Below are 27,062 nucleotides of genomic sequence, written 5' to 3' on the forward strand. Positions count from 1 at the left end.
TCATTTAAAGGCTTTTGCTCTAAAAACGAACATTCTACAACACTAGGCGTCTTCTTAGGGTTGATGATGCTCTACAATCTCTACATTGTCACTTGTGGAGGAGAACATCCGGACTTACGAAAGCAATACCCGTACCATGAATCACTGAAAGTATCAAAACTGACATATACGCTATCGAGAACGTAATTTACTTTCTATACATCTCGCTCGCATTTATAGTATGTTATCAGTGCCGAACTGGTGGTAGCCATACAGTTTGCCCGAGTTAAAACGGAGACCTTCGCTAACGCTTCGGTTAATGACTAATAAATAGTAAAGTCACAGTACAACGATACTCTAAAAATGTCCCCGCTGTCTTTTTAGAGCTCCGTACAAAACTTTGTCGACGGAACTCTTATGGAATCACTTTGATCTTGCAAATGCGTTTTTAGGGTTCCGTAGCCAAATGGCAAAAAACGGAACCCTTATAGATTCGTCATGCCCGTCTGTCTGTCCGTTTATGTCACAGCCACTTTTTCCCGAAACTATAAGAGCTATACTGTTCAAACTTGGTAAGTAGATGTATTCTATGAACCGCATTAAGATTTTTACACAAAAATAGAAAAAAAAAAACAATACATTTTGGGGGTTCCCCATACTTAGAACTGAAACTCAAAAAATCTTTTTTCTTCAAACCCATACGTGTGGAGTATCTATGGATAGGTCTTTAAAAATGATATTGGGGTTTCTAATATCATTTTTTTCTAAACTGAATAGTTTGCGCGAGAGACACTTCCGAAGTGGTAAAATGTGTGTCCCCCCCCCCCCCCCCCCCCTGTAACTTCTAAAATAACAGAATGAAAAATCTAAAACAAATATATGATATACATTACCATGCAAACTTCCACCGAAAATTGGTTTGAACGAGATCTAGTAAGTAGTTTTTTTAATACGTCATAAATAGTACGGAACCCTTCATGGGTGAGTCCGACTCGCACTTGGCCGCTTTTTAAGTTTATTACCACTTAGTGGGAGTATTTGACATAGATGCCAATTGCAGGTTACTATTAAATTGCAGGTACATACCAACAAATACTGAGCTAAACCACGGACAGACAGGTAAAAAGACGCGGATAAACTATAAGGGCTCCCCAGTTGACTACGGATTGTTAAAAACAAATAAATTTAAACTGTAAGTATGAAGGTTTAGAAACAAAATCCAAGAAGATAATTAATAAGAATACAAACTAAATTTCAAAATAATTAATTAAAACGAAATACTAATAAATCTTATTCAAATAATATAACCCTATTAAGATCGCATAGTGCCTTGCTTTAATACCAATGTTGTTATTATTGTTATTGAAAGTCAAACGGTTCGAAAGCCCAAAGCCGCAAAAGGTTTTATAATTACTGTTCAAAGAATTCTTAATTGTTTGAGTTTACTTAGAAGCAATAGAAGCTGACAATAACTAAACTTTCAAACATGAAAACAACTTCATAATTAAATTAAGTGCCTATATCTTATAGCCATTTCACAATTAACTTTACGATCTCTTCAACATTTATTAAAATTTTCTTCAACATTTATTTTAAATGAATTAGAATTACAGTTTTAGGTTTTTGAATGTTTTTTCAGCGTAGTTGGTCATAAACGTAAACCTGCTTTCTTTTGTTGCCATATTCATTAAGCGCGTCCACCATACGCCCACAGCGTACTATTACAGATAGAGTCGCTCTTTTCGCGTACGACTTGACATGATAACGCTCGTCTCTTACTATGCTAACCAGAAACTGCCATATGAATAATGTTTTCATTCCTTCATTCCATTCCGATATTCCTAACATATTATTTCATTTCACTGTCAATTACCTAATATCATCACTAAAAGAGGGCATGCAACAGAGAGGACTACATAACGCGTGGTATCAAAAAGTGTAGGTATCACATCATGTTATGCGCGATTATTCCGAGTTAATACACCTGATTGTTTACAGTCCATATGAAAGATTGAATTTTGACCTTGTAAAGTTTCGGAAATGGAGTTTCCACCACCCTACTAACGTTTCGCTGGCTGACTCTAGGCCGCGCGGCCAGCCAGTCGCTTCGAGCGCGGGCAGTCGATAGTTTGCCAAAATGCGGTGGTACATAGCAGTGTTTTGTTTAGTGAATCTCGTCGCTGGCCAGAATAGTACTAATGAGGGTAAGCCTTATTTTTAAGTAACTAAACGATTATCTGGCCAATACATCAATTAGAAGTTTTCTGTCATTTCTTAGGTTTAATGTAAAGTTTGATACTGAATGTGGAATAAAATAAATTCCTAGCTCATTTAAACGAGCTTTCAAGTGCTTTTATTGAATTTTCCATTTGTTCAAGCGTTGTTTGCACGTCATTTGCTGACTTTGCTGCGAGTTAAACCGGTCAATAAAGCAATTGAAAGTAGCGATTTAGCTTCCCAATCACTGAATTAGGATTTACCAGTTAATAGCGCTTGTTTTACTGAAATATTATATGCATAACTAATATATTTTTTCTTAATATTCTATAGCTTGATAATGACCCAAGCGACCCATGTTTCATGGCATCTCATTACATCGGTTACAATAGGAGAACGTAAATTAATAATGATATAAATTATGTGAAGTAGATGTAAATGGCTATAAGGGAAGATCTAATTATCAATCGCTTGATTCCATTTCTGTTCCTCAAGGTTCAGTAATAGGTAATTATTTATTTATTACATTAGTTAATGACTTGTCAACGTGTACGTCGCATGGTCAACTGATCGCATATGCGGATGATAGTACTTTTGTAGTTTGGGGCACTGGTTTCACAGAACTGCAATCTAAAGTAAATTACTTGCTACGGGATGTAAAGCACTGGTTCACTATCAATGGTATGAAACTTAATCTTGAAAAAACCAATGTAATCCAGATCAGCCTTAGGGGTTTGCCACCCCAAACATTGAATATTGTGCTTGATAATATCGAAGTACCTTTAGTAAACAAGGCAAAATATCTAGGCTTTACATTGGACTCTTCATTAAAGTGGGATACCCATATAGATGAGCTTTGTAAGAGGTTAGGCAAAGCGTGCTTTGCAATTTCTAGATTAACGAAAATGCTTGACGAGCAATGTGTCAGAAATGCTTACTTTCAGTCAATTGTAACGTATGGAATTGATATGTGGGGACAAGCAGCGGAGAGACAAAGGGTGTTTATTATGCAAAAAAGGGTAATTAGGATCATGGCTGGGGTGCCCTGGGACACACCCGCCCGCAACCTATTTCGGACGTTAAGGATCATGACTGTTCCAGGTCTGTACATATTTGAAGTGGCAAAAGTAGTTCGTAAACATCTAAATGAATTTAGAATGCGTGGTCCTAACTGCCGAAATGGAAATAATCTCCTCCCTAACATGCACAGACTAAAAAAGTCTGAACAATGTACAGTATGCATGCATGTATGTAATGTGTGTGGTACATAGGTCCTAGAATCTATAATCGTTTGCCAAATAATTTGAAGTCAGCTGAACTATCAGATAATATATTTATAAGTAAGCTTAAGCAATATTTAGTAGATAAGGCATTTTACTCAGTAGAGGAATATATTAATCAGAATAATTTACGTGATTATTAAAATGCGATACTTATTATTATTTATTGTTGTTGATAGATAAAAATAGACATAAGATGTAAATAATTAACGTTAATTGACATGTAACTTATGTTATGAATGAATAAATTGAAATTGAATTGAATTGAAATTGCACTCTCGATGGGGTATTTAGTGGGAGTTTCCTATATAAACATAATCAATAAGGTAGATTTGTAATACAACGACAACGAATAATTTGTAACGACATACCATGATTGTAATGCATATATTACTTTATGGTCAATAAATGAAATGAAATGAAAAAAATGTAAATACAGTTCAATCTAAGAAATACCATGTAATTGAGACCGACACAAATTAAAGCCCATGCCTCTCTATTATCTGTCTACGAAATTGTGTTCTAATTTAGTCATTAATCATTCTCATTAGTTTCTTACCAGGATTTCGTGTACTTTTGTATTTATTTCTTATTTAACACCCGTACATACCCGGCTCTGGTAAACGAGGACAAATCTGTCTACCTGTTAACAAAATATATCTCAACTCTGAGGTCCTCCTATAACTTGATCCCAAAATTCCCAACAACTACTAGCAATCAGAGATCAGGTTGTGCTGGTCTACCAGAAACAAACTGATCGATTAGCTTTGTGAATGCCGGGGTCCGGACGGATAGCACCCCTAATCGTACATTATGTCTCAAACTACCGACCCCCTGCCTTAAGAAGATCCGTTACACTTATAGTCACATTACGTATGACGGGGGTCACGTTTATCATGGAGATAACAGCATCCGTCTCGTTCTAACCTATTTATCGCATCACTTTATTTAATGAGAATATTTCCATGGCTCAACCTCGAGATGGATTCCCCGTTAACGTGATCGGGATGCTAACCGATGTCTTTTTATCTAGCTCGCGTCTTACCCACATTAAAATCAAATCAGCAATCATGGCAAATACGAGTACTTACAATAAGGACAAAAAAAATCTAAATTTTGGATATTGATTTTACTTTTCGACTTTCAAGTTTTTTCGAAGGAAATATCTTTTCACTTCAGTTTTTCCGTTCTTGATAACGACAATAGTCAATAGTCTCCTGTTAATCAAATACAAAAAAATCAATAAAAAGTACATTTTATTCACAAAAGACGTTCAACAGAATCTGCAAATGATGTTTCCAAATGAAGGCATCGCGCGTTTTTACTATAGTACTACATGTCAAAATATTATTACAAAGTTAATAAAAAATATACTATTATTTTAAAAACAAGCAAAGCAAATAAAGGAAAAATGTTACATCCGCGTAATAATTTTGCATCAGCGCTTTGCGCGGCAATCTCGCAATCGTGAAGGGTAAAATGATCCAGAAGCGGCATTCGCAATTTTATAAGCTTTTAAGTATTGATTTATGTAATTATACTAATTATATACAATGTTACAAGACAACCGCAGAGCATGTCGCTCGCAACAATATTCGATAGGGTGCACGTGTCAGTGATGTCAAAATTAGGTCAAGATGACAGTTTTTTCTCAAATCGAAGTTCACAACTAGCGGCCTGACAGAAAAAAAATGTTAAATTATGTTCCTGTTAAACTATCCTAACCTACCCAATTGTAACCTACCCAAAACCGAATACATAGAGGCAATACTTTCCTGTCTATATGAAAATATTTTGAATATCGAATTATCCACACTAATAAAACACACACTGAATATTACTATAATGTTCTGCCGCCCTCTGGCGGCAGAACATTATATGATAGTGCTGCTCTCTAGCAGCACTATCATATATTCTTAACTATACATACTTTGCCTTAAACAGTTATTTGAGTTTTCACTATGTCATTGATGCGTCAAGGCCGTTGTTTACAGAGGCCTACCGCCAAACGCGAAAGTCGAAATTTCCTTATATGTCCCTTTATCGCTCGAATATGCAAGAGTGATAGAGAGGCAGATAACTTCGATTTTCGTATTTCGCGGTAGGCCCTCAATATGTGCTAGAGGCGCTCCCTACGCAGTATTGACCAGGACTCCGATTCAGATTTAACAATTTGTTTGGACTGGTTTTGATACGACCTTGTAGATCGCTCACGCTGATTGATGTATGCGAAAATAAGTGAAAGCCGTGTCTGAGATGCGCGCCAATCACTAACGCGATCGTCAAGTCTATTTTAAATTAACCTTACTTTGATACTAAATATCCTTTAGCTATTAATTATCTACGCAGCTTCGCTAGGTCAACAGCACAGTCTAGTTCAGGGGCTCCCAAACTGTGCGCCGTAGACAGTACAGAGCAAAGGGCAATCCTCCTCACCATGCTATCTATTTCGAATAGCCTAGCTAGGTTAGGGCGCAGCAGAGATTAAATTTTAAACTAGCAAGTGCGCCGCGAACTGAAAAAGATGGGAGCTGAGATATATTATAATTATGATTTTTACTGACATCAAAGAACCTAAATTAAATGCTCGACTATTGAATGGAAAATTACAACATATCCTTGATACCATTCACAATAATATACTTAATACGCTCGCGAATAAATGTTGATAGTGTTATTAAAAAAATAAATGACCGTATTGACGTCATAATAAAGTTAAAAGGGCAAGTAAAATGCAATCAACAAGACCAATTGGACATGTTGTTGTCAAAAAGATCACAAAAAAACTTTAAAATGTTTTACTCGTATTGGTTATTTGCTTCTTTTATAAAAGCCGTCATCTATTTACTATGAAGATGAACCGACTATGATTATTGTAATCGCTGTAGGTACGTTAAATGTTGTTTTAATACAGGCAACTTACCATACTTTGTACAGTGGGCTGCGAAATTGCATGGAGAAATTACGAATGAATTCATGATAAAGTCGCCATGCACTTTTACGGCTGATGATACATGACAACCTCGATACATAGTATGTTCACTGTCATAAATGTCATGACGTATCGAAATTTTCAGACATAATCGCGCGCACTTATTAGGGTTCCGCACCCAAGGGTAAAACGGAACCCTATTTCTAAGACACCGCTATCCGTCCGTCTGTCACCAGGCTGTATCCGATGAACCGTGATAGACAGTTGAAATTTTCACAGATGATGTATTTCTGTTGCCGCTATAACAACAAATATAGGTATTAAAAAGTACGGAACCCTCAGTGGGCGACTCCGACTCGCACTTGTCCTATTTTTTTTTATGGCCTGATGTTTCGAACATGACATTACGTTCTTAGGCGCAGGCAGGTTGGCGAGGAATCCTAAGTGAAAATCGTGTTACTCGTAGTTTCATCGATTTAAAGGTGATGTTCAAATGTCAACTGTAGCTGCATTGCTGTTGTAGCGTCGTCGTTGCCGCCGCTGTATCTGCCAATTTCCATCACAATTGATTGAGTCAATCAATCGTTTCCCGGCATCCTGCTACTGTAAGGGTTAACACAATTAAACGTCTGGCTGTGGCTACCAATCAAATTATAAAATAAAACGGCACAAATCCATAATTATATTTAGACGGCACAAAAAATCATAAAAATATTGACATGGCGGCCAAACCACGGAATTCAAACAACTTGAAAGTTTCCATTCGGGCTTGAAAACAATGTAAACAAACAAATGGGCTAGGTCACCCATGTTATGTTTTTGTTTGGTATTAATTTTAGTTTTGTAGGTAGTTCTAATTTTAGATTACATTTAATTCCAAGTTTGTTATTATTTAAGCGTGTTTATGGTTTTAATAAATCTTCCATCAAACAAATGTTGTGACTCGGTCATTCGACGCTCGACCAATGATATAATTCCATAAATAGATACAAAATGTTGAACCTCTAACTAACCGAATATCAAACGTGGTTTATTTGTTTATATTATTTTAACATCCAATAAGCTATAGGAAACGTCCATGAACTGTAGGCGGCAGCACAGGAGCCCCTTGGCGCGAAGTGTAAATGTCAAGTTTAAGCTTCGAATGATGTAGCCCGCAAGATATGGCAGAATCTACAGTGCATAAGAAAACGTACGTGAACTGTAGAAAACATAACTTGTTTTGGCGCGAAGTGTGAAGTTAATGTTTCCGATTCAGGCCACAAGATGGCGTTCTCCGTTCGTACGTTTAGTATACACACTTGTACGTAAGAATATTCTAAAATCTGTTAACGTATTTTCTTATAAGTAATTCATTTTTTAACTCAAATTTACCGAGTCTAATGGTTACCCTACTTCACTCCTAGTTGTTACTTAGAACATGGTAGAACTACCACGAACTCATAGCATATTAATCAAATTATTCAATTCAACCACTTGAATTCAACCTTATTTGCTGGCTGGAAACGTTAAAAAAAAGTAATAATCAATATAATTGGCATAAATCATAACTTTACGTTGTTTACATTGCATTTAAGTCACGTGACCAGTAGGGCGACCATGAATGTTGATAAGTAGGGATATTTTTAATGGGAATTAATTAAGGAGCTAATTAATTGACATTTGAATTAGCGTTTCGCGTTAATTTAGGGGAGCTTTATCGGAAAATGTGGTTACTGTTCACGAATTAAAAATCACCATGTATACAGGGTGTAAAAAAATAGTGGTGATCCGTTTAAGGGCTTATTCGGTGACGTGTTCTTATTGTTACACCTCGAACAGGGTAGTTTAAATTTAACAGCTCTCTTGTGACATCACTATCACAACAGTGCCCATTACTATTAGCATTAAAGAAATCGAATACCATTTGTCACCAGGATATCACTAAACGATTCTATCAAGCATTGTTATTACCTACCTACGAGTATAATTATAATATTCCTCAGCTACGTTTGCTGTAACTGTTCAATAGATCATCGTCATCTGTCAGTAAGTACTCCAATGAGTTCTACACTTCACGGCGTGCTTAGTGCTTAGGTGAACAGAGGTCAGTAATTAATAACCAATCACGTACGAATGATTCATTTGCCGCGTAATATAATGTCATTCTTCAAGATTCATAATGTGACCTATGATAATAAAGTAATATATGCTGACAATAAATTGAATGCTATTTTCATATCATCAATAATACAGTACCTCGGGAAATACTTAAAGTGATCATCAAAATGTACAATTGCATACAGTGTAGGTCTAATACAAAGTCCTCTACATTAAATTTTATAAATAAGTATTAAAATATTAGGATGAAATTTAATTCCTACGAGAGTTAGACCTGCCTTATGAAATTGTCAATTTAGGCGTGTTCCACAGTGCTCCTTAAGTTAAGCGAAATCCCTTTTATCGTCTACTTTTCCCGCTGGATTACCCCATCGGAAATTCTAGAAATTTACAATTTGCATGTATGGGTTTCGTAACGACATTCAATATTGACGAATGTTCCAAAAATCATAACCTTGTCGGAGCTTGGCCGACGCGTCCTCGACGTTGAGCGTGCTACATTCACCGCACTTATAAAATATAATTATACGAGATAAACAAACAAGGTGAAGCTTCTCGTTATTTGATTCCGGGAATCCTGAGGAAAAAAGATTATATGAGTAATTACCGAGCCTGTTCAAATAAAGCCATAATACGAGCAGGAAATGAGTAATATTTTTACCATCATGTTGGGGTCATTGGTGACAACTAAGCCACCTACTCGTATTTTTTCTCCAAATATTTAATTATTGTCTTACTTAGTAGTTAATTACTTACGTAATTAATAGAAATTAACTTCATAGTATTTTGTGCAATTTTTTTTTTCCTTAAGGCTGACACAAGCTTAGCCAGGCTTTATTATTTTTATCATTTCTCACGCTCTGAACGGGTCATTGTTTTTATAAAAGTGTGCAGAAAGTGATACGTTTCTTCACTGGAGCATTTAACTTTCCAAGTAGGTACGATTTTTTTTTTTTCGATAAGCAATTGAAATTTGGTATAAATGGATTACCATTCTGATATTTAACTCCCCATCCATTGAAAGTACCCTCAAGAAATGCTATTAAAAATTATACTTAAATAAACACATGTGTTTTACTTTTCGTGTATTTCAAATAAACAGTAGAGTGTGTAACTCGGACGAAAGGCATCATTTCAGCCTCAGACTTGGTGCTCCCACTGCTGCGTTCGAGCGCCAAACTACCTCCACAGGAATGAGTGCCTTTTATCCCTTGGTTAACAATCTACTATTGGTTTTCTTCATCATAATACATAGATTTGTTTTCTATATTCAACCTTTATGGAAAAATCCCTTAATTTAGCAATAACAGCAGAAAAATACTCTCCAATAAAGTTTCAACAAGCTACCTATAACGCGGTATTTGAGATAAAGTCTGCAGACAGACTGGCAGACGGTCGGACGAACACGGAGAGCTTTGGTTCCGATTGTCAACCTTCGAGTTTGAAATCCTAAAAATACTATTGGACATGTGCAATTCCTATATAGGTAATTTGGAATTTAACCCTCTAGTGCATTGTAAAAAGCATGTATGCTAACGAATAAATAAAAATTTTATTTTATTAATTATTTGCTTCAATTTAATAAGCTGTCAATAGAGTTGAATATTATACGAGTAACTGCCATTATATGGCTTTGTATTAACTGGAGACTTAGACTGGAGAATAGTGAATGCATAATTAAACTAACTATTGTTTTTTTACTTATAAACAAACCTTCAAGCATATAAATAATTCCATTACAAGAATGCTTATGGCCCGATGCGGGCCGGGAACTTCACAATCTTCACATACACTTTTAAATTTCTTCTGAATTTTCCTCACGATGTTTTCCTTTACCGAAAAGCCACTAATCACTGGTCAATATCAAATGATATTTATTCCGTACATAAGTATAAAAACGCGTTCGTTTTGAACGCTCCTGAATGAAACTCAGACGTCAGGGTGCGTAGCCAACACGTCAATCGTTGACGCTCCGTAACGAACGAAACGCAAATGTCACTGTCGCACTAATATGGAAGAGTGAAACATAGATAATATATGTTTACGCTACAATACGGAGCGTTAACGATCGGCATGTTGGCTAAGCATCCAGATCCACTCGGGCATCAACACTTAGTAACATAACTTTACTTACTTACCCTTCACCGATTAGACATCTGTACCCCTAGTGTAACTTTGATCGACATCATAACATAACGAACGCGTTTGCGTTAAGTCTCATTTTGTATAGGATTTTGAGGTTCCAAAACGTCCCGCTTGGCGCGCTCTTTCGAAATCCAATACAAAATGAGACTAAACGCAAACGCGTACGTCACGTTTGGAAATCGAATTTATTTACACTAGGGGTACTGACAGAACATTTGTCTAAAACGTATATTGATGCGTTAAATGTTATAGTTCGTGTCATCCAGCAGATTTGTCAAATCTAACCTTGCAATGGCAATGCGGCCTGCCTTCTGGGCACACTGCCCATCGGCAGTGACTTGGAGGACGTGTTTTATTTATAGGACCTTTATTTTAAGTTTATTTATAGTTTTTATTATTATTTTTAAGTTTATGTATAAGTTTTTTAAGTTTAGTATTATTTATGTTTACATTATGGAAGTTAATTTTAGTAATATCTGTTAAATTAACCTTTACTAACATGACAAATTGACAATACGAATCAAGGCACGCGTCGTCGTGAATGACACGATCTATATGTAATTAAATAAGGTGCATCGTTTGTGATAGGTAGAATAATATGAAAATATTACCTTTGTTTTAGGTTAAAAATAACCTAAGATACTATCACCTACAAAATTATCACATTTTGAACCACGGCCAAGGCCGGCAAAATTGCACTTGCGTAAATGCCAGATAGTGGTCCTTGCGAAAGCGCCGTCGCGGACCGACGCGACTTGCAACACCGCATTCCCATTCATTTATTAATGCTACAAATTATAACTATTATCAATTATACTTTAATAACAACGGTGTCTTCCAACCATGAAACTTATAAAAAAAGGATTTAGTAAATTGTCTTCATGTTATACGTCAAAATTTGTCTCTTTATTTTACGGTTGGCATGAGTTCAAGTGGTGACTCAAAAGATAAGTATAGAAAAATAATGGCTACGGAACCCTAAAAACTACGTCCCAACTGCAGTTTTTATGAGACATCTGCTCACCGACTATATGCCGATTGTTTCAGCCATATGTTTATTCGTACTAATATTTCGTACGTATTGTAATTTTGATCTTTCACATTTTAGCCACATTTGTGTGGCTTCAATATCGATTTTTTTTTATATTCCTTAAATCATTAAATTAAATATTTAATAAATACCTTCTACACAACCGTATACCCTCGTTGCAAACTGTATACTTACAGGTAGTTGAAACAATGATGTGGTTCCGGTAACAAAACCTTGTGCAAGACAAGTGAATGAACTGTCTTAAACTTTTGTATTGAAAACTAGGTGTTGTTTCTTTTATTGTTATTGATATTTGGAAAATACGTACATATGTCACCGTAAAACCTAGATGTGACTAGGTTAAACGCTTTCCATAGATGAAAGTAGTTTTCACAGTATTTTGTTAGAATTCGCGTAATGCAACAATGTATAAACGTTTTAAAAATAACCTTACTACATATTAATTACCTAAGTTACCCTCCATGAACTCCCAATGTGCCTCCATGAACTCACATTAAGGGATATTATAGCAACGGTTTTATAAAATACACGTGAGGCCTATTTAAACAGTAAATACCTACCTAATTTCTTTTTATCAAACCCATAACAGAACCGTAAGAGATTTAAAATCTGAATACCAAACTCAAGTTATGAATTAAGCAGGGTGGTATGTATTAATTTGTCAATATTTTCCTAGAATGTATTTCATTCAATAAGCATATTTGGTCGGGTGGCATTAATAGGGATTGGTCGATATTTCGTTAGACTGGATTATATTCAATGAGCGCCTAAAATAATTTGGTTACAGCTTCGTTTTGGGAATTAACATTTTATATCATATTTATATATATTATATGCAATACAGTATACTCTTTATTGCACACCTCACACAGTTTACAATAGTTCTGGTAATTAACATTCTATATGAACCTACACAAAATCAAAGTAACAAAAAGAATAACTTAAATCTCAATCCCAACATACTGAATATATAAATCACAAACATAATGATAAACGCTTTCATTATTACTAAAATATTACAAGCTTTACACGAATTTGTCTGTAATTATGTATTGTATATTTTCCCTATCTGATGTTAATGAGGAGTATGAAGCAACTAGGTAAGCATTAGGCTTACTTAGGATGTGTTGAAACGCGTTTCGAATGGCAGGTTTACTTACAACGCTGTTGAAAGTGCAAAAATACCTTACGCAGTAGGCTCACTTTAACTTGTTTATGCTTATATCATACTCAATAAGTGTGCAAATAAAATAAGGGGTGCCGATTGGAACAGGATTGATTGTGACATTGCATGAACAGGGATTGTATTTCTTCTTATTTGCAATATATGTGAACTTATATACTTTAGACTAAATAACAACGTTATTAAGATTACGCTTATATAAAATACCTACGGTTTCGTAACTAAAGAGACTGCCCTACATTGATACGGATTTGGATGCCATCTATAGAACGCACGCAGAGGCAGCTCCCGCTAGGGTGTAAGGACTGTTGAGAGATGGATGTAGTAATTCTGAGCTATGGAATATTAATTACTATTACTTTTTTTTAATATTAATTTTGGGGTGACACCCACAATTTCCGCATCGGTTGACACACACGCTAGCTGCGCCACTGTACTTAATGGTACAGTCGATGTGAAACAAATGTTTACATTTTCGCTGATTTTGCGACTCACATGCTACCTCAACAGGCATATCCGGCCAATTAATCTATATTTCAACGTAAAAAATAGAAAATAATTATATTGACATCCAATGGAAGTAAACATAAAAAACCGGAGTCGGACTCGCCCATCGAGGGTTCCGTACTTTTTAGCATTTGTTGGTATAGCGGTAACAGAAACATATCTTCTGTGAATATTTCAAGTGTCTATCACGCGTCAACTGTCAACACTAGCTATCACGGTTCATGAGATACAGCCTGGTGACAGACGGACAGACAGCGGAGTCTTAGTGACAGGATCCCGTTTTACCCTTTGGGTACGGAACCCTAAACACGTCACAAAGTTTTTCCGCCATAGCGTTTTAACCTACACCAAACAATTGAGACTGCCGATGGCTAATAGTTCTGCAGTTCTGCCTAGTTCCTGCAACTGGCAACTAAACGCTGCGTAACTACAATCACCTGTAATTACTTCTATTAACGTACGTTGCCTTCACCAGATGGCGCCCACGAATTCGATTACTACTCCATGCCTGTGCTCTCCGAGCTGGACGACTTTGACCTCTGCCTACGGAACCCTGAGGCTGTGTACTGTATAGTCGACATGGAGCTGATGGAGGATGACACACCGCTTTATCAATTCATCAAGGTACCTACAATATACGTGTTTTATTGCGAAGCTGCTAATAAAAAGGTGGCATTGAGAAGTGCCTTAATATACTGATTACATGATTATTAGAGTTTATTTTTGGATTTTCAAGTGTAGACAACAATTCGCATCAGATTTTGTCGTAAAAGGAAGAAAATAATCCTAAAATATTTTCCCAGAACTTCTCAATGAACATTGCGAAGAACTACAAGCACTCGAAGCTCCACCGCGGAGTCTGTGCGAACCAGCATTGCGGACTCAACCTCACCCATGCCGTGGGAGGAGAATCTACTGAAATGGCCCTGAGGGACTGTCTTAACGCCTCCATACACCGAGGCTACGGCCTGCAGGTAAGTCTGCACTAACCAACACCGTGGACTTAGCCTCACCCTCGCCGCGGGAGGAAACCCCACCGAAGTAATTCTGACTGACTGTCTTAACGCCTCTATACACCGGGGCTACGGCCTGCAGGTAGGTCTGCACTATGCAACACTCTGGACTCATCCTCACCGATGCCCCAGGAGAAGTGTTCACTAAACTTGCACTGAGGGATGGTCTTAACGCCTCCTTTCACCGAGCCTACAGCCTGTAAGTAGGTCTGCGCTAACAAGCACTGCTTACTAAAGAGAACCTGAAGCAGGGTTCCCTGTCATTAACTATTATCTCAACCCTTCTTTACAAGTTAAATATTTGATAATTTCTAAGAATACGTCTTTTAAATCCCAGGTGGAAACCCTGTCCGTGCGTTACTGTAAGACGCAGTCCGACAGCTTGCCCATCGACGTGCTGGACTGGGTGGTCGGCGCCATCCTGCTAGTCGTCCTCCTGACCAACCTGGCCTGCACCGCGTGGTACTTCCTTTGGCCTAGCGAACAACTCGAAAGTGAGTATTAAGAAAATTGCAATACGCGATATTGTGTCAATTTTCCATTTAAGCAAGTCGCACCAAATATACAGGTTCAAAAAATGTTAGTCTCAATTATAGAGATTCTCGTTAACAGAGGTTGCGTTCTGACAAAGTACCTTGAAAGCCTCGCAATACTCAAGATTCCGCATAACTAACCACCAGCTTACCCTTGTGGTTCAATTTTGAAATCTTTAGCTTGTGCGGGTATCAAAATTAGCACGAGGGGTCAAACAACAACTTTGCCTCTCGTAAAACAAGTTAAAAGTCAATTGAATGTAGTTTCACAAATCACAAGCTTATAATGGTGTCCTGATGGTCTATAGGTTATTTAACTTTCACTTTTATACTACATTAATTACTAGGTTTTTTATTGTAATCTTTTTGATTTTACATTTTTATAAAATAAAGTCTCAAACATGAGGAAAAGCGTAAAAGTTTAAAGTCATACAATTAGCCTCGTGCATGAAGTTTAAATTTGAACCAAATATTTTTTATTCGGATGATTGTTACTGTTATAGCATGTTACAAATGCATTTGCGTTATAAAATTATCATTTAATTGCTTAAAATAATGAATATAGGTAAAGTACAAAAATTGCGCGCAAAATGCTAATGAGCGAAACGCAATACCATTGGTGGAAACGTAACGTGACGTCACAGTTAAGACAGATTCGTTGTTTTGTTCTACGTCGTACCGATTTTGAAAGAAATCCGGTATAAAAATGTATTTTAGTCGCGATTTATCAATTAAAAATGATTATATCTCGAACATCGGTTATTGTCGACTAATTTTAGATAAACACTTGGTTGAATTTTAATACTGTTATTATTTAAATTTGCACGTACTTACAACACGCCGATCAAAAGTTTTATCGCTAGCTACACACCAGTTTGCAGTAACACGAAATTACGGATGTTTTTGCATTATTGTAGATTTGTCGACACATGTATTATTTTAGATGTCTATCACCAGTAAAACTTCAGTTAACTTATTCTTAAAAAATATAATTACGAAACAATACATCATCCAAGTATTTTCCTCTCCTCCCAATCTCCGTTTCACCCAGGTTTTTTTGTTTCGTTTTTGAAGTGAAAACTTCTTTAGCGGCGCTGTGCACTTTAAATGTTAAACTCGCGTCAGGTCACGTGACCGTCAGATTGAAATTCGTAAGACGGACACGTGGCATCATGGTGACGTGCAAATTGAACGTCATCGAAGCCTGGTTACTTTTGGAAAAACGTATCTCATGCAAGTGTGACATTTTGTTTTCTTCATAATCAAAGTGCTATCATAACCATTGAAGCATTATGTAGTACTAGAGAAGACCACTAGAAGAAAATGCTTCCACACCTCAATGAAGTGCCGGCACTTCACTGCTTTTAGTACGTCTCCGACTACTGTCGAGATGCCACGCATGTATCACAAATTAAAAAAAAACAATAAACATTAAAAATACCATTGTGCGTTATGAAAATGTATCCTAATAATATCAAGAAATATATTAACAATCCACTGCGAAAAACTCTTGTTTTAAGCTCATTTAGATTATTTTGAAACGACACTTTAAACACTCGCGGTGGTACGCCATTTTATTTGGCGCATAGATTAAATTTCGCAGATGTGACACGTAGGTACTAATGATTATCTACCTTATTGTTTGCAGAATATATACATAATAATGATATATTACTCTTTATCTCGTATTTTTTTTAGTGTTTTTCTCATATTTAAAGAGTATATTATGCTATAAGCGCCATTTGATCAAAATTGCTACGAGTACGAAAGTCATTTGGGGAAGAGTTTCATGACTATTTTTATAAATTTTAATGTCGTGCGTGTCACATATGTAAAATAATTTCCGTACACTTAAGGAAATAAATACATTTTATCTAGATTCTTCACAGTGTGTATGTATGCAGAAAATGAACAGTTATCATAACAGTTTCGCCTCTGGCTTTCGCTACACACCTATGCTTATTCTATAGCTTAGTGACAGACGTCAAACGCCGAAAATGGCGGACACAATTTGTTCTTGATAGCCTGTCTAGTATATTTATGTCAGTGGTCATAACGGTTAAAGAGGTTTGTTAATTATGTTGTATTGTATGTTTGTGTTGTTGGGTGTACATGATTGTAGATATACAATTTTTTCCTTACCAAAAAGTTAAATAACAGAAATGAAGCGTGATTGTTTTACTTAATATGATGGTGAACGGTTCTTTAACATTTACTAATTATGTAGGCTGTTTTATTTTTTTTGTATGCTTTGGCAATAGATAATGCCTATAGAATGGTTTTTAGGTTGATCCATGGAAAACTAATTATTAATGTCGAATAGCTGAAATACACGAACAACATTAGTAACAAACGTCCGTTGTCTCCGAAGTGTGACGTCATCGGCTCTTAAAATTAGCGCCAAAAATTATGAACGTTTGAACTGCTTAAAATTTTTCAACATTTTAAATATTTTTATAAAATAATGTGAGGATTTATAAAAGTATTTTTAGTTTTTCTGGTGTTCCACCGATATAAATAATGGTTAAAAAAAATAAAAAAATTATGCATGAGGCTATATAGCTAATTATAGATTTCTTTTACTAGATAACAAATTCGTGATGGCATTCTGCGTGCAGAAGAACTGGAAAGCGCTGAAAAAAGGAGGCAACGCCGACGGCGGCGTGTTCAAGTGCTTCCAGGCCATGAGGTGGGTTTGGACTTTGGTTACATTGCATTAAACAACCATAGCACAACGGTGAAGACATGCACACACTATACGCAGCTGTACTCATATTCAGTAATACCTACCCAAACCAAACATGAATACAAGTGAAGTCCAAACTAGGTTACGCCTGTGACTTGGGTTCCTAGAATGCAGTTAACATAAATATGCCGATATTACACATATTTACATATTAAGACTTAGAATAAAAATAAAAGTATTGTTAAAAGAGATAAAAGATTAAGAATCTTACAATTACCAACTAATATTATTGAATTAGTTGGTTAACTTACGGTCCGATTTGAACTTTAAGATACGTCAAATATTAGGTCTGGATACGATATGGATCGAAGATGTGAGTGTCAAAAGTGAGTTTTTTGTTTGAAGTTTTAATATTTGACGTATCTTAAGGGGCCTACTGATCAGTTCGCCGGGCGATATCGGCCTGTCAGGTATATTCGCGATGGTCAGCTTTCGCGATTAACTTACAGGCCGATTAACTTACCCGTATTCCTGAGTTTGCATAAGCATTGTTTTCGATGCTAATCCACATTGTTTTGTTCAATTTGTGATATTGCACCATATACCTAACTACCACCAACGCCTTTCGGAAAATAAGGATAGGATTAACCAGGGAAAAAATGTTTTCACTTTGATTTTACGGTAGCGTACATTTGGATTTACGAAGTAAAACCAGAAAAAGCGTGTACATAAGAGATAATTCGAATCGCCGGTGATATCAACATTGTCACTTTCTTAAAAACCGGCCAAGTGCGAGTCAACTCGCGCACGAAGGGTTCCGTACCATTATCTATAAATCACTTTGTTGTATAGGAGCCCCCTTAAATATTTATTTTATTCTGTTTTTAGTAATTGTTTTTATAGCGGCATCAGAAATACATAATCTGTAGAAATTTCAACTGGCTAACTATCACGGTTCATGAGATATAGCCCGGCGACAGACGGAAGGCCGGACGAACGGACAGCGGAGTCTCAGTAATATGATCCCGTTTGACTCTTTGGGTACGGAACCCTAAAAACATTGGAACAATGGTGCAGTCTAACTGGCTCCAATCAGAAGAGTAAATAAAATAATAAATGCGAATTTCTTTTTAAAGTGATGCTGTTTTACTGCATGAATTCTACCCCTCGGGCGTTCTTGCACATTAATCTTTTTTCCCAACACTTCTCACTCAACCAAGAAAATTAACTTAGGTACCCAGAAAACTTGTTCCTTTTTTTATTTTACTTTATTTGTTTTAAAAAAATTGTCAATGTAATGTTATCAGTAGGTATGTGTATATGGCGTTACACATTTAAACTTGAGTGGTATCAGTAATTTCGTTTTAAATAGTTATGGAAGTGACAGACAAAATAGTTATACATATGTATCAATCAGTCTGAGACTTAACATTTGTAGATACGACCCTAAGTATAATAATTTTACTGGAATTAAAGCTCTAGTTTGCTTTAATTAGGTTAATAGCTAGTCAAACGCTTCTCACTAGTTACTGATTTAGCGTATTTGGTTTGTAATTAAGCGTAACATACTACAGTCATTATTGGTGATATACTGCAGAAATTCTCTTCGCCAACACATTTCATAATTAATCGATATAACGCAGGAGTGATTTATATTGTATTTAAGTAAGTGAATAAATACATTCATAAAAGATCATATTTACTGTGGAAAATATTTCATTGTTATAAAAAAACCGCGGTTGCTTTATGCACATTAAATAAATTTTAATGAAGTCCTGACATATTTGTGACATTATCTATGAAAAGGGACCTTATTGTCGGTGACGCTTACGCCATTATCAACGATGCTCCCATATTATAAATAACGCCACGCTACGCAGAGCGGCGTACGCGCCATCGACAATAAGGTCCCTTTTCATAGATAACGTCACATTTTTTTCCGGATTTAATACTTGATATTGTACAACAAACAAGTAATTAATTAAAAAAAGTATAATTGCGCCCGTGAAACGATGTAATATTCAAATATTTATTAACTGTGATGTGATATTGCATTGTAGGATTAAATTAATCTATCTTGTCTGTCTCAGATTCTACACGATGGTGATGATCTTGGGGCTACACTCCATGATCTTCATCGGGTACGGCTATACCGCGAATCCGGAGTTCATTGAACAAGTAAGTTTCCACTGGATATTTTAACGATTTCGATACTGCTTAATTTCTGTTTACGGAACCTTGTTGTTCCTGACGGACCCCAAGTTCTATTCGGAAATTGAAATTGTCGAAAGAGCCTATTAGGGCTTCCGCCAATAAGTGAAAACATAATATATTACCTAGTTATCTTTGTATGGAAGTTCATTGTAATATGAGCGAAGTATTTTACTATTTTGAATAATCTGTATTATGATTTTTGCTTGGTGTGTATGTACGAAATTGAATACAATTTCTACCTTTCCAGTGATTACTACTTAAAAGCGGCCCAAGCAGTTATTTTAATTTTTCTAGTTTAAAGTATGAGTTAGTTAGATTTTTAAGAATTTAAGCTTAAATGTCACGAGTTTTGTATTATTTCAGAACACATAAATTAAATAAAGGTGTTAAGAACGAAAGAATTAAAAAAAAACTAAACATAATCGTATTGGATTTATACACGGTGTATGCTGACTTTAAAAAAATACATACCTACCTAAGTATATCGCGGCTTACACAGACTACGTACAGAGTAGTGAACAATCCTTTGCCATCGTATTTTTAACCGACTTCAAGATTTCAAAAAGAGGAGGTTATCAATTCGGTGTGTATGTTTTTTTTTAATGTTTGTTACTCCATAACTCCGTCACTTCTGAACCGATTTTAAAAATTATTTTTTGTTTGAATTTATATATATACATATTGGTCCGGTTTTTGTCAAAACTCAGTTCTGATGATGGTATCCATGAGAAATCGAGGGAACTCTTCAAATGTGAAAGGCATACATATAGTGATTTTTGTATTTTCTTTAACAAATGAAGCATTTACATTTAAAAAAAGTGACATTTGATGAAGTGGAACTGCTGATGATGATCAGAATGGAACTCTTCAACGACGCATAGTACAGTCAGCATCAAAAGTAGCGGATGAAACAACGCGCCAAAAGTATCTGATATTTCGGATAACTTTTCCAAATATTGATAAATTTGTAAAATTCGCGCTCAAAAGTATATCTTTTACAGTCTTAGTTGTTCCATATTAAAGACATCACTTTTAGTTAAGCTGTTACAGAACGGTAGATACTTATGAAACGTTATTTGATCCGCTACTTTTGATGCTGACTGTACACGTTTGGCGATTTGTCCTCTTCGCTGTGTTTGTTAAACAAATTAAATTTTCAAGACAAATTTTTGTCAAATTCGAGTTCTGACGATGGGGTCCATGATGAATCGAGGGAACTCCTCAAATGTTATAGGCATATATATAGTGATTTATGTATTTTCTTTAACAAAACAAGCATTTACATTTAAAAAAGTGACATTTGATGAAGTGGAACTGCTGATGATGATCAAAATGGAACTCTTCAACGACGCATAGTACAGGTTTGGAGATTTGTCCTCTTCGCTGCGTTTGTTAAGCAAATTAGATTTTCAAGACAAATTTTTGACAAGTTCGAGTTCTGACGATGGGGTCTATGAGGACTCGAGGGAACTCCTCAAATGTTAAAGGCACATATATAGTGGTCTTAATATTTTCATCAACAAATCAAGTATTTTCATTTGTAGAAGTGACATTTCGACGGAACTCTTCAACGATGCATAGTTCACGTTTGGCAATTTGTTCTCTTTGCATGTTTGTCAAGCAGTTAGGTTTTCAAGGCACATTTTTATATTTGTATCCTATTTTTTTATTATTATCTGGTGCTTTATTTCATGCAGGGTGTGAAATAATTTATCTTAAATACAGTCGAATACCCTTTTGCGGGGTATCTTACCAGTCAACCATAGGGCAAATCTGAAATGTGTTAAGGTGGGTGCAGTGACAAAAAAAAACATGTTACCTCCTTTTCTACATAATTAGGTGTAGGACACTGTCTTTTTAATTTCATTGTATGAAATCCAAAATCAACAATAATCGTTCTTTCACCGGTCTCCCTCATTGAAGTCGGTTTAATTTTTCTTACAAATTATTTCGGAAACGTTCGTATTTGTCATGCTACTTCAGTCAACCTCGGAACTTTTTGTACTGAGACTGACTGAAACGGCATAACACGACAGTGCGTTTCCGTGAAAATATTAAAGGATTATGCATATGATGTAAAGGATTATTGACTACATCTGTAACTGTTATTGATGTAGTAAAGTACACCATATAGTTTCCAAATAAAGGTTGTGGTTGTGACGTTTACATTCCATGCCATAGGTTTGCTTAACAATGAGCAATTGAAAGCCGGCTCAAAATGAGCTTCTGACATTTTACCTCAACATGGAAACATACTTATAACAGTCGTATCACTTGTGTACTAGAAGTCAGAAAAGAATAAAAGCATAATAATACAGTTTGAAAATAAAACAGCGAATAATAACGCTTCGGATGTCTATTACAAAGTGTACTCCTAAAGTACAAAATACAATAAAATACAAACGTTCGCTTGAAAAAGCCATAAATTACCCGACGCTCCCGGAAATCCAGGAAACGATTGGAAATTGCTAACAATTAATCATGGAGCTTCCTCTCGATGCAGCGTGTTCACACGATAATTGCTGCGCTGTTTTGTTTTAACGCCGGTCAGCAGTATTGCAGATTATAAACACAGATACGCCACACCCTCGAAAAATATGTTCCCGATTTGTTATATGTGCGCGGTCCACTCCCAACGAATTTGATAACGCGCGCGTCCATCATGCGGTGAGCCATTGATTTAATTTTGAAGTTAGATTTTCCTGCATATCTACTGAGAGAAAGGATATTCATTTTTATTTATTTATTATACTTCTAATATAATAGGTCATATTATGTTACAATTTATTAATTAACTGTAAATAGGCTAATAAAATAATTATTAATTAACGAAGCATTTGTAAATTCGTGATAACTATAAACAAACATGCTATTGTAGGAGTAAGGTTTCACTTACACCTTTTTAATCTTAGCTTAGTTTAGTGTAATATATATTAATTAATAATAATTGTAATTGTAACTATAATTTTTAAATTGGTATGTAATGGGTTTATACTTTAATAAATAGCATTTTTTTTAATATACAACGTGAACTCAAGTAGCCAACTTCTTAGTTATGACTCAAAATTAAGTAACCAATGAAGAAGCTGAGGTGACTGTTTCACCTTGTTCGACCGTGCGATTCTTCTCTGTACCGGAAGCAGTCTGCTTGCGTTAAAGGGCGACCGGAGTCCGCGCTTGTCTTATATTCGGATTAGTTATTGTGTCCCTCTACGTAGATTGTTAGCGTATATTAGTATTGAGGGTAAGGTGTGAATTAAATTAAATTAAATAAGCCTTTAATCCACATATGAATCACTTGTAAGTACAAATATTAAGTTGACTATATTATAAAATGTCTGTCATCTGCGTTTGTCATCATCTTTGTTTTGTTTGCATTCATTTCCAAACCCACAAGTTTATTCTCCTCGCAGAAGTTTTTGACCATGAACTCCAATTTTTTGGGATCTTCCTCCATCAGTAGGTCCACTAGGTCGTCCGCGAATCTGAGGTTGTTTAGTCTCCTGCAATATATGTTAAGCCCATACTCCTCCCAGTCCAATTTTCTGAAGACTGAAGGTAAGAATACCCAATTCTTTAAAATTAGGCATCGCCGAGGTATCTTGGGCCACCTGCACTATCGACTATTTTTTGTAGTCTCATTGTGGCAGCGCGCACGCTGCCATAATTCCGTGCCGTACTGCGGCAACGAATGAACCGTTCGAAGTAGCTGGCTCTCGCAACATCCCGCAGCCACCGCGTCACGCACAAGCCGGCCCGGCCCAGTGCGAAGCATACCTATTGAAGTGGTCAATGGGTCGTACCTAGCTTGCCCTCCGTCTCCGACCGCAATTTGAGATCGACCGTGCAGGCTCACCGCATGCAAGCGTGCCGTGAATAGTAAACGATATCAAAGGAAATTCATATATAATAATATTACTAACTACGAACATGGAAATCACAGTGGCATATCTGTTTTATTAATTAATGTAGGCTTCTTGTTATTTTCCGGGCATCTAAAATTTTAAACAGCAGCATTTAGGCAATAATATAATTTGGCTGTGTATTAATATTTTAGCACCAATTAACTTAGATAAACACCAAATTTTGGCCACCCTTTTAATAAGACAACGGCAGCTATCTCAAGCCTACAAAAATAAGCAAAACTTTAAATTGCAAGTTGATCTCTAAAATACTTACTTGACATGAATAAGTATTGTAAGCAAATGTTAATTTTAGTATCCATTTCCTGATCGAATTCGGGCATGTAAAAAAATAGAAGTGCATTATTTATCACAGCAGACACCTTAAGAGGGGGCTAGCCAAAATTGTAGTTTCTAATTGAATTTTTACTTATTTTAATCAAGAGCAAATGCAAGGAAAAATCACATATAAATTAGACTATATTTGCGAGGGCGAACTCTAGCCAAAACCTTAAAAGGTTAAAGTTGGCGATACATGACAAGGGTCATACCGATATTATGGTCTTATTAATTTACCAACGAGACGAGCCTAATTTAATTAGTAAAATGTAAAATGTACCAGCAGACATGTACATATAATATAACGCTCCTGGCATAATTTTAACATTTGAGTATTAAATATCAAAAGGGTCATTATCTGATAAATCCGATTATATAATAATTATTTGACTCGTCCATTTCACAGTGACATATCACATGGTTCAGTTGCAACTATATTGTTCACTTGTGCCCAAATTATCTAAATATACATTGTCTACAAACTGCTTTTAAAACTGTAGTTATTGAGGTACAATCGCTGAGCAATGCCGCAGCAAGTCGAAGGAAAAGGCAAGTGAAATGGCGTAAGAACGCAGTGGGCGCTCGAGAACTGGACCGGTTAGTGACATACTGCCCTTGCGGCCACGCAGCGAGCGGTCTTCTCCGCGGCCCTACTTCATTAATTTAGAAACGAAAAAAATTATGTCGTTGAGAAAGACGTACCAATGCGACCCGCTCACTCTTAAGTTCCTGTCAGGGACGCACTAAGTATTAAATAAATGTTACGCTTATTTTGTATCATCGCCTCGGGTAATATTGACATTGGTCATACCGTCCACTTTAACATTCAGTAGATAACTTCCAGACACTCAATTCAAGAACTTACCATCCACTTCAATATTCATATACCACTTAGGTCACATCTACAAATTCAAACCCACTGTAGAAGAGTATCGTAATTTACGAGCGCTTATGACTTTATCTGTAAATTATTAGTATTTGCTCTGGCGAGTTTGGGACAGGTGACAGCTGTCGAATAGTGTGATGATGTCGTCCTGTGATAGTTGACATTTCTCCCACGTTGTGCGTTGTCTTCGCTTGTGTTTCCAACACACACTTTGCCCTAGCCAATAAAAGTACCTATAAGTCGCTGTCGTTGTGGCCCGACCCGACGCGCCAATCGGTGTGGACACTGGACGAAACGAAATGTCGTTTACATAATTGCATTTTCGTAATCATTGGCGATTTTCTGCCGCTCCATTCCTTGTGAATTTTCGTTTATGATGAATTAATAGATTGTTAACCAAGGGTGGAAAGTGAACCATATCAGCCGAGATCTTTCGAGCGTCGTTTAACCGATCATCTTTTTAAAAATGCTAACAAGTTCATAAAATTCTTCAAATCAACTTGATGCTCGTTATGAATACACCTTAGCACCTAGCTCGTGACACCTTAAATAGGGTTTCAAATTCTTCCTCACTGCCTCGTTTGGATTTCTCAATGTATTCTTAACTTTAGGTTGGTAGTAAGGTAATGTTTTTAATGGTTGTTTTATTGCACAAGTATCAAAATACCTACCTTCATACGTATCGTTTATTGCACCAATAATAGTCATGCTCGCTTACGCTCGGCCTTCTATTTGGCACACGGCAAGCAAACTCTTATTTTCCGACCGATGAAGGTACATACATACCTATCTCATATAACAAGTAAGCTTCTGCTTCTTACAATAAATAAAATGCCGACAATTTTTTTATCTGTTGCCCTAAAAATTAACAATCTAAGTTAAGCTACAAAGAAAACGGTAAAAGCCGAGAGAACAAATACAATGTATTGTACTTTTATAGATGCTGTTACTTTAAATTAACTTAGTACTGGAGTATACAAGAAGTTTAACTACGGAAATAACACAATATAAATATTATAAGCAGTTTTTTATTATTGCCGCTAGATTAGTTTTTTTTAAAGCCGGACTCATCCACCGAGGGTTCCATAAAAATATGACTTATTTTTTTATTTCTCACAAATAGATTTCGATTTTTATCCAGTACTTGTAGTGTTCTACGATATTACTTGCCAAATTTCATAGTTCTAGGTCAACGGGAAGTACCCTATAAATTATGATTCCCTTAAAGTGTCAAAATATACATTTTTAGCGGCATAAACGGCCGTATCTTTTTTTACGTTAACCTGGGTTTGATTTTTTCATAGCTTCAAGGAACTGGAGACCTGACCTGAGTATATGGTTTTAATTTCACCTGGATACTTCCTCGCGTTCCCAAGGAAAGAGTCTTGATAGACAGACGGACGGATGGGCGATAAAATAATCCTATAAGTGTTCCGTTTTTTTCCTTTTGAGGTACGGAACCCTAAAAAGGGTGTGAAAAGATGGTTCTAAATAACAACATTTCTTACAACGATTTTTAATTTACATGGTTGTCTATTCCAACTATGAAAAAGACATCTAAGTAACTCTCTGTATATCTTAATATCATACATAACTATGCTTCTTTCATTACTTAGGTACGTTTGCGTTTTGTTATTTAATGTAAGGGTCTCCAAATGTTTTGGCCTGAGACTCAATCAATTCCTACTTTGGCTGTTTTAGCCTTTGTCGAACCAAGCCTTCGCCTCTCTTGCCATCCCTCCGCTGTGTGGATTGAAAATTGAAAGGGCTCCGCCCGCGCTCGGCTGGCTGGGCTCGCGAGTTGTAGTTTGGAGACCCCTGATTTTAAGGGCCGTCGTCAAATACGTAAATAGATCTCATTAAGGTACTGTTTGTAAAAAATATTGCGGTAGTCCGATAATGGTCTGTTGAGCAAATTGCTCGTCTACAGTACCCGCGCTGCAAACTCCCTACTCCAAACTTTGTTGTTAATATTATATTTTTATTGCTTCTACAATTTCAATAAGGCAATTTTGAAATATAACTAACAAGCAATACCTAAAACAAGAAATATTTTCTGTTAAAAGCTGGTTAAAAGTAATACAACCACAAGGAA

The 27,062-nt window shown here is 36.1% G+C and overlaps 1 protein-coding gene across 1 annotated transcript in view; it reads left to right on the plus strand.

Annotated features, from left to right (window-relative positions):
• The first annotated feature begins 924 nt into the window (after positions 1 to 924).
• The window catches only part of LOC133516222 (O-acyltransferase like protein-like), a 47,552-nt gene continuing 21,414 nt past the window's right edge, over positions 925 to 27,062 (plus strand). Inside the window, exons 1-6 of the mRNA XM_061849034.1 lie at positions 925 to 2,183; positions 13,870 to 14,018; positions 14,198 to 14,368; positions 14,745 to 14,901; positions 17,527 to 17,629; positions 19,717 to 19,804. Coding sequence (XP_061705018.1) covers positions 2,117 to 2,183; positions 13,870 to 14,018; positions 14,198 to 14,368; positions 14,745 to 14,901; positions 17,527 to 17,629; positions 19,717 to 19,804 — 735 coding nt within the window. The 5' untranslated portion in view covers positions 925 to 2,116. The remainder of the gene's footprint in view (positions 2,184 to 13,869; positions 14,019 to 14,197; positions 14,369 to 14,744; positions 14,902 to 17,526; positions 17,630 to 19,716; positions 19,805 to 27,062) is intronic.

The sequence above is a fragment of the Cydia pomonella genome, chromosome 3 (genome assembly GCF_033807575.1).
Source record: "Cydia pomonella isolate Wapato2018A chromosome 3, ilCydPomo1, whole genome shotgun sequence".
NCBI classification, from domain to species: Eukaryota; Metazoa; Arthropoda; class Insecta; order Lepidoptera; family Tortricidae; genus Cydia; species Cydia pomonella.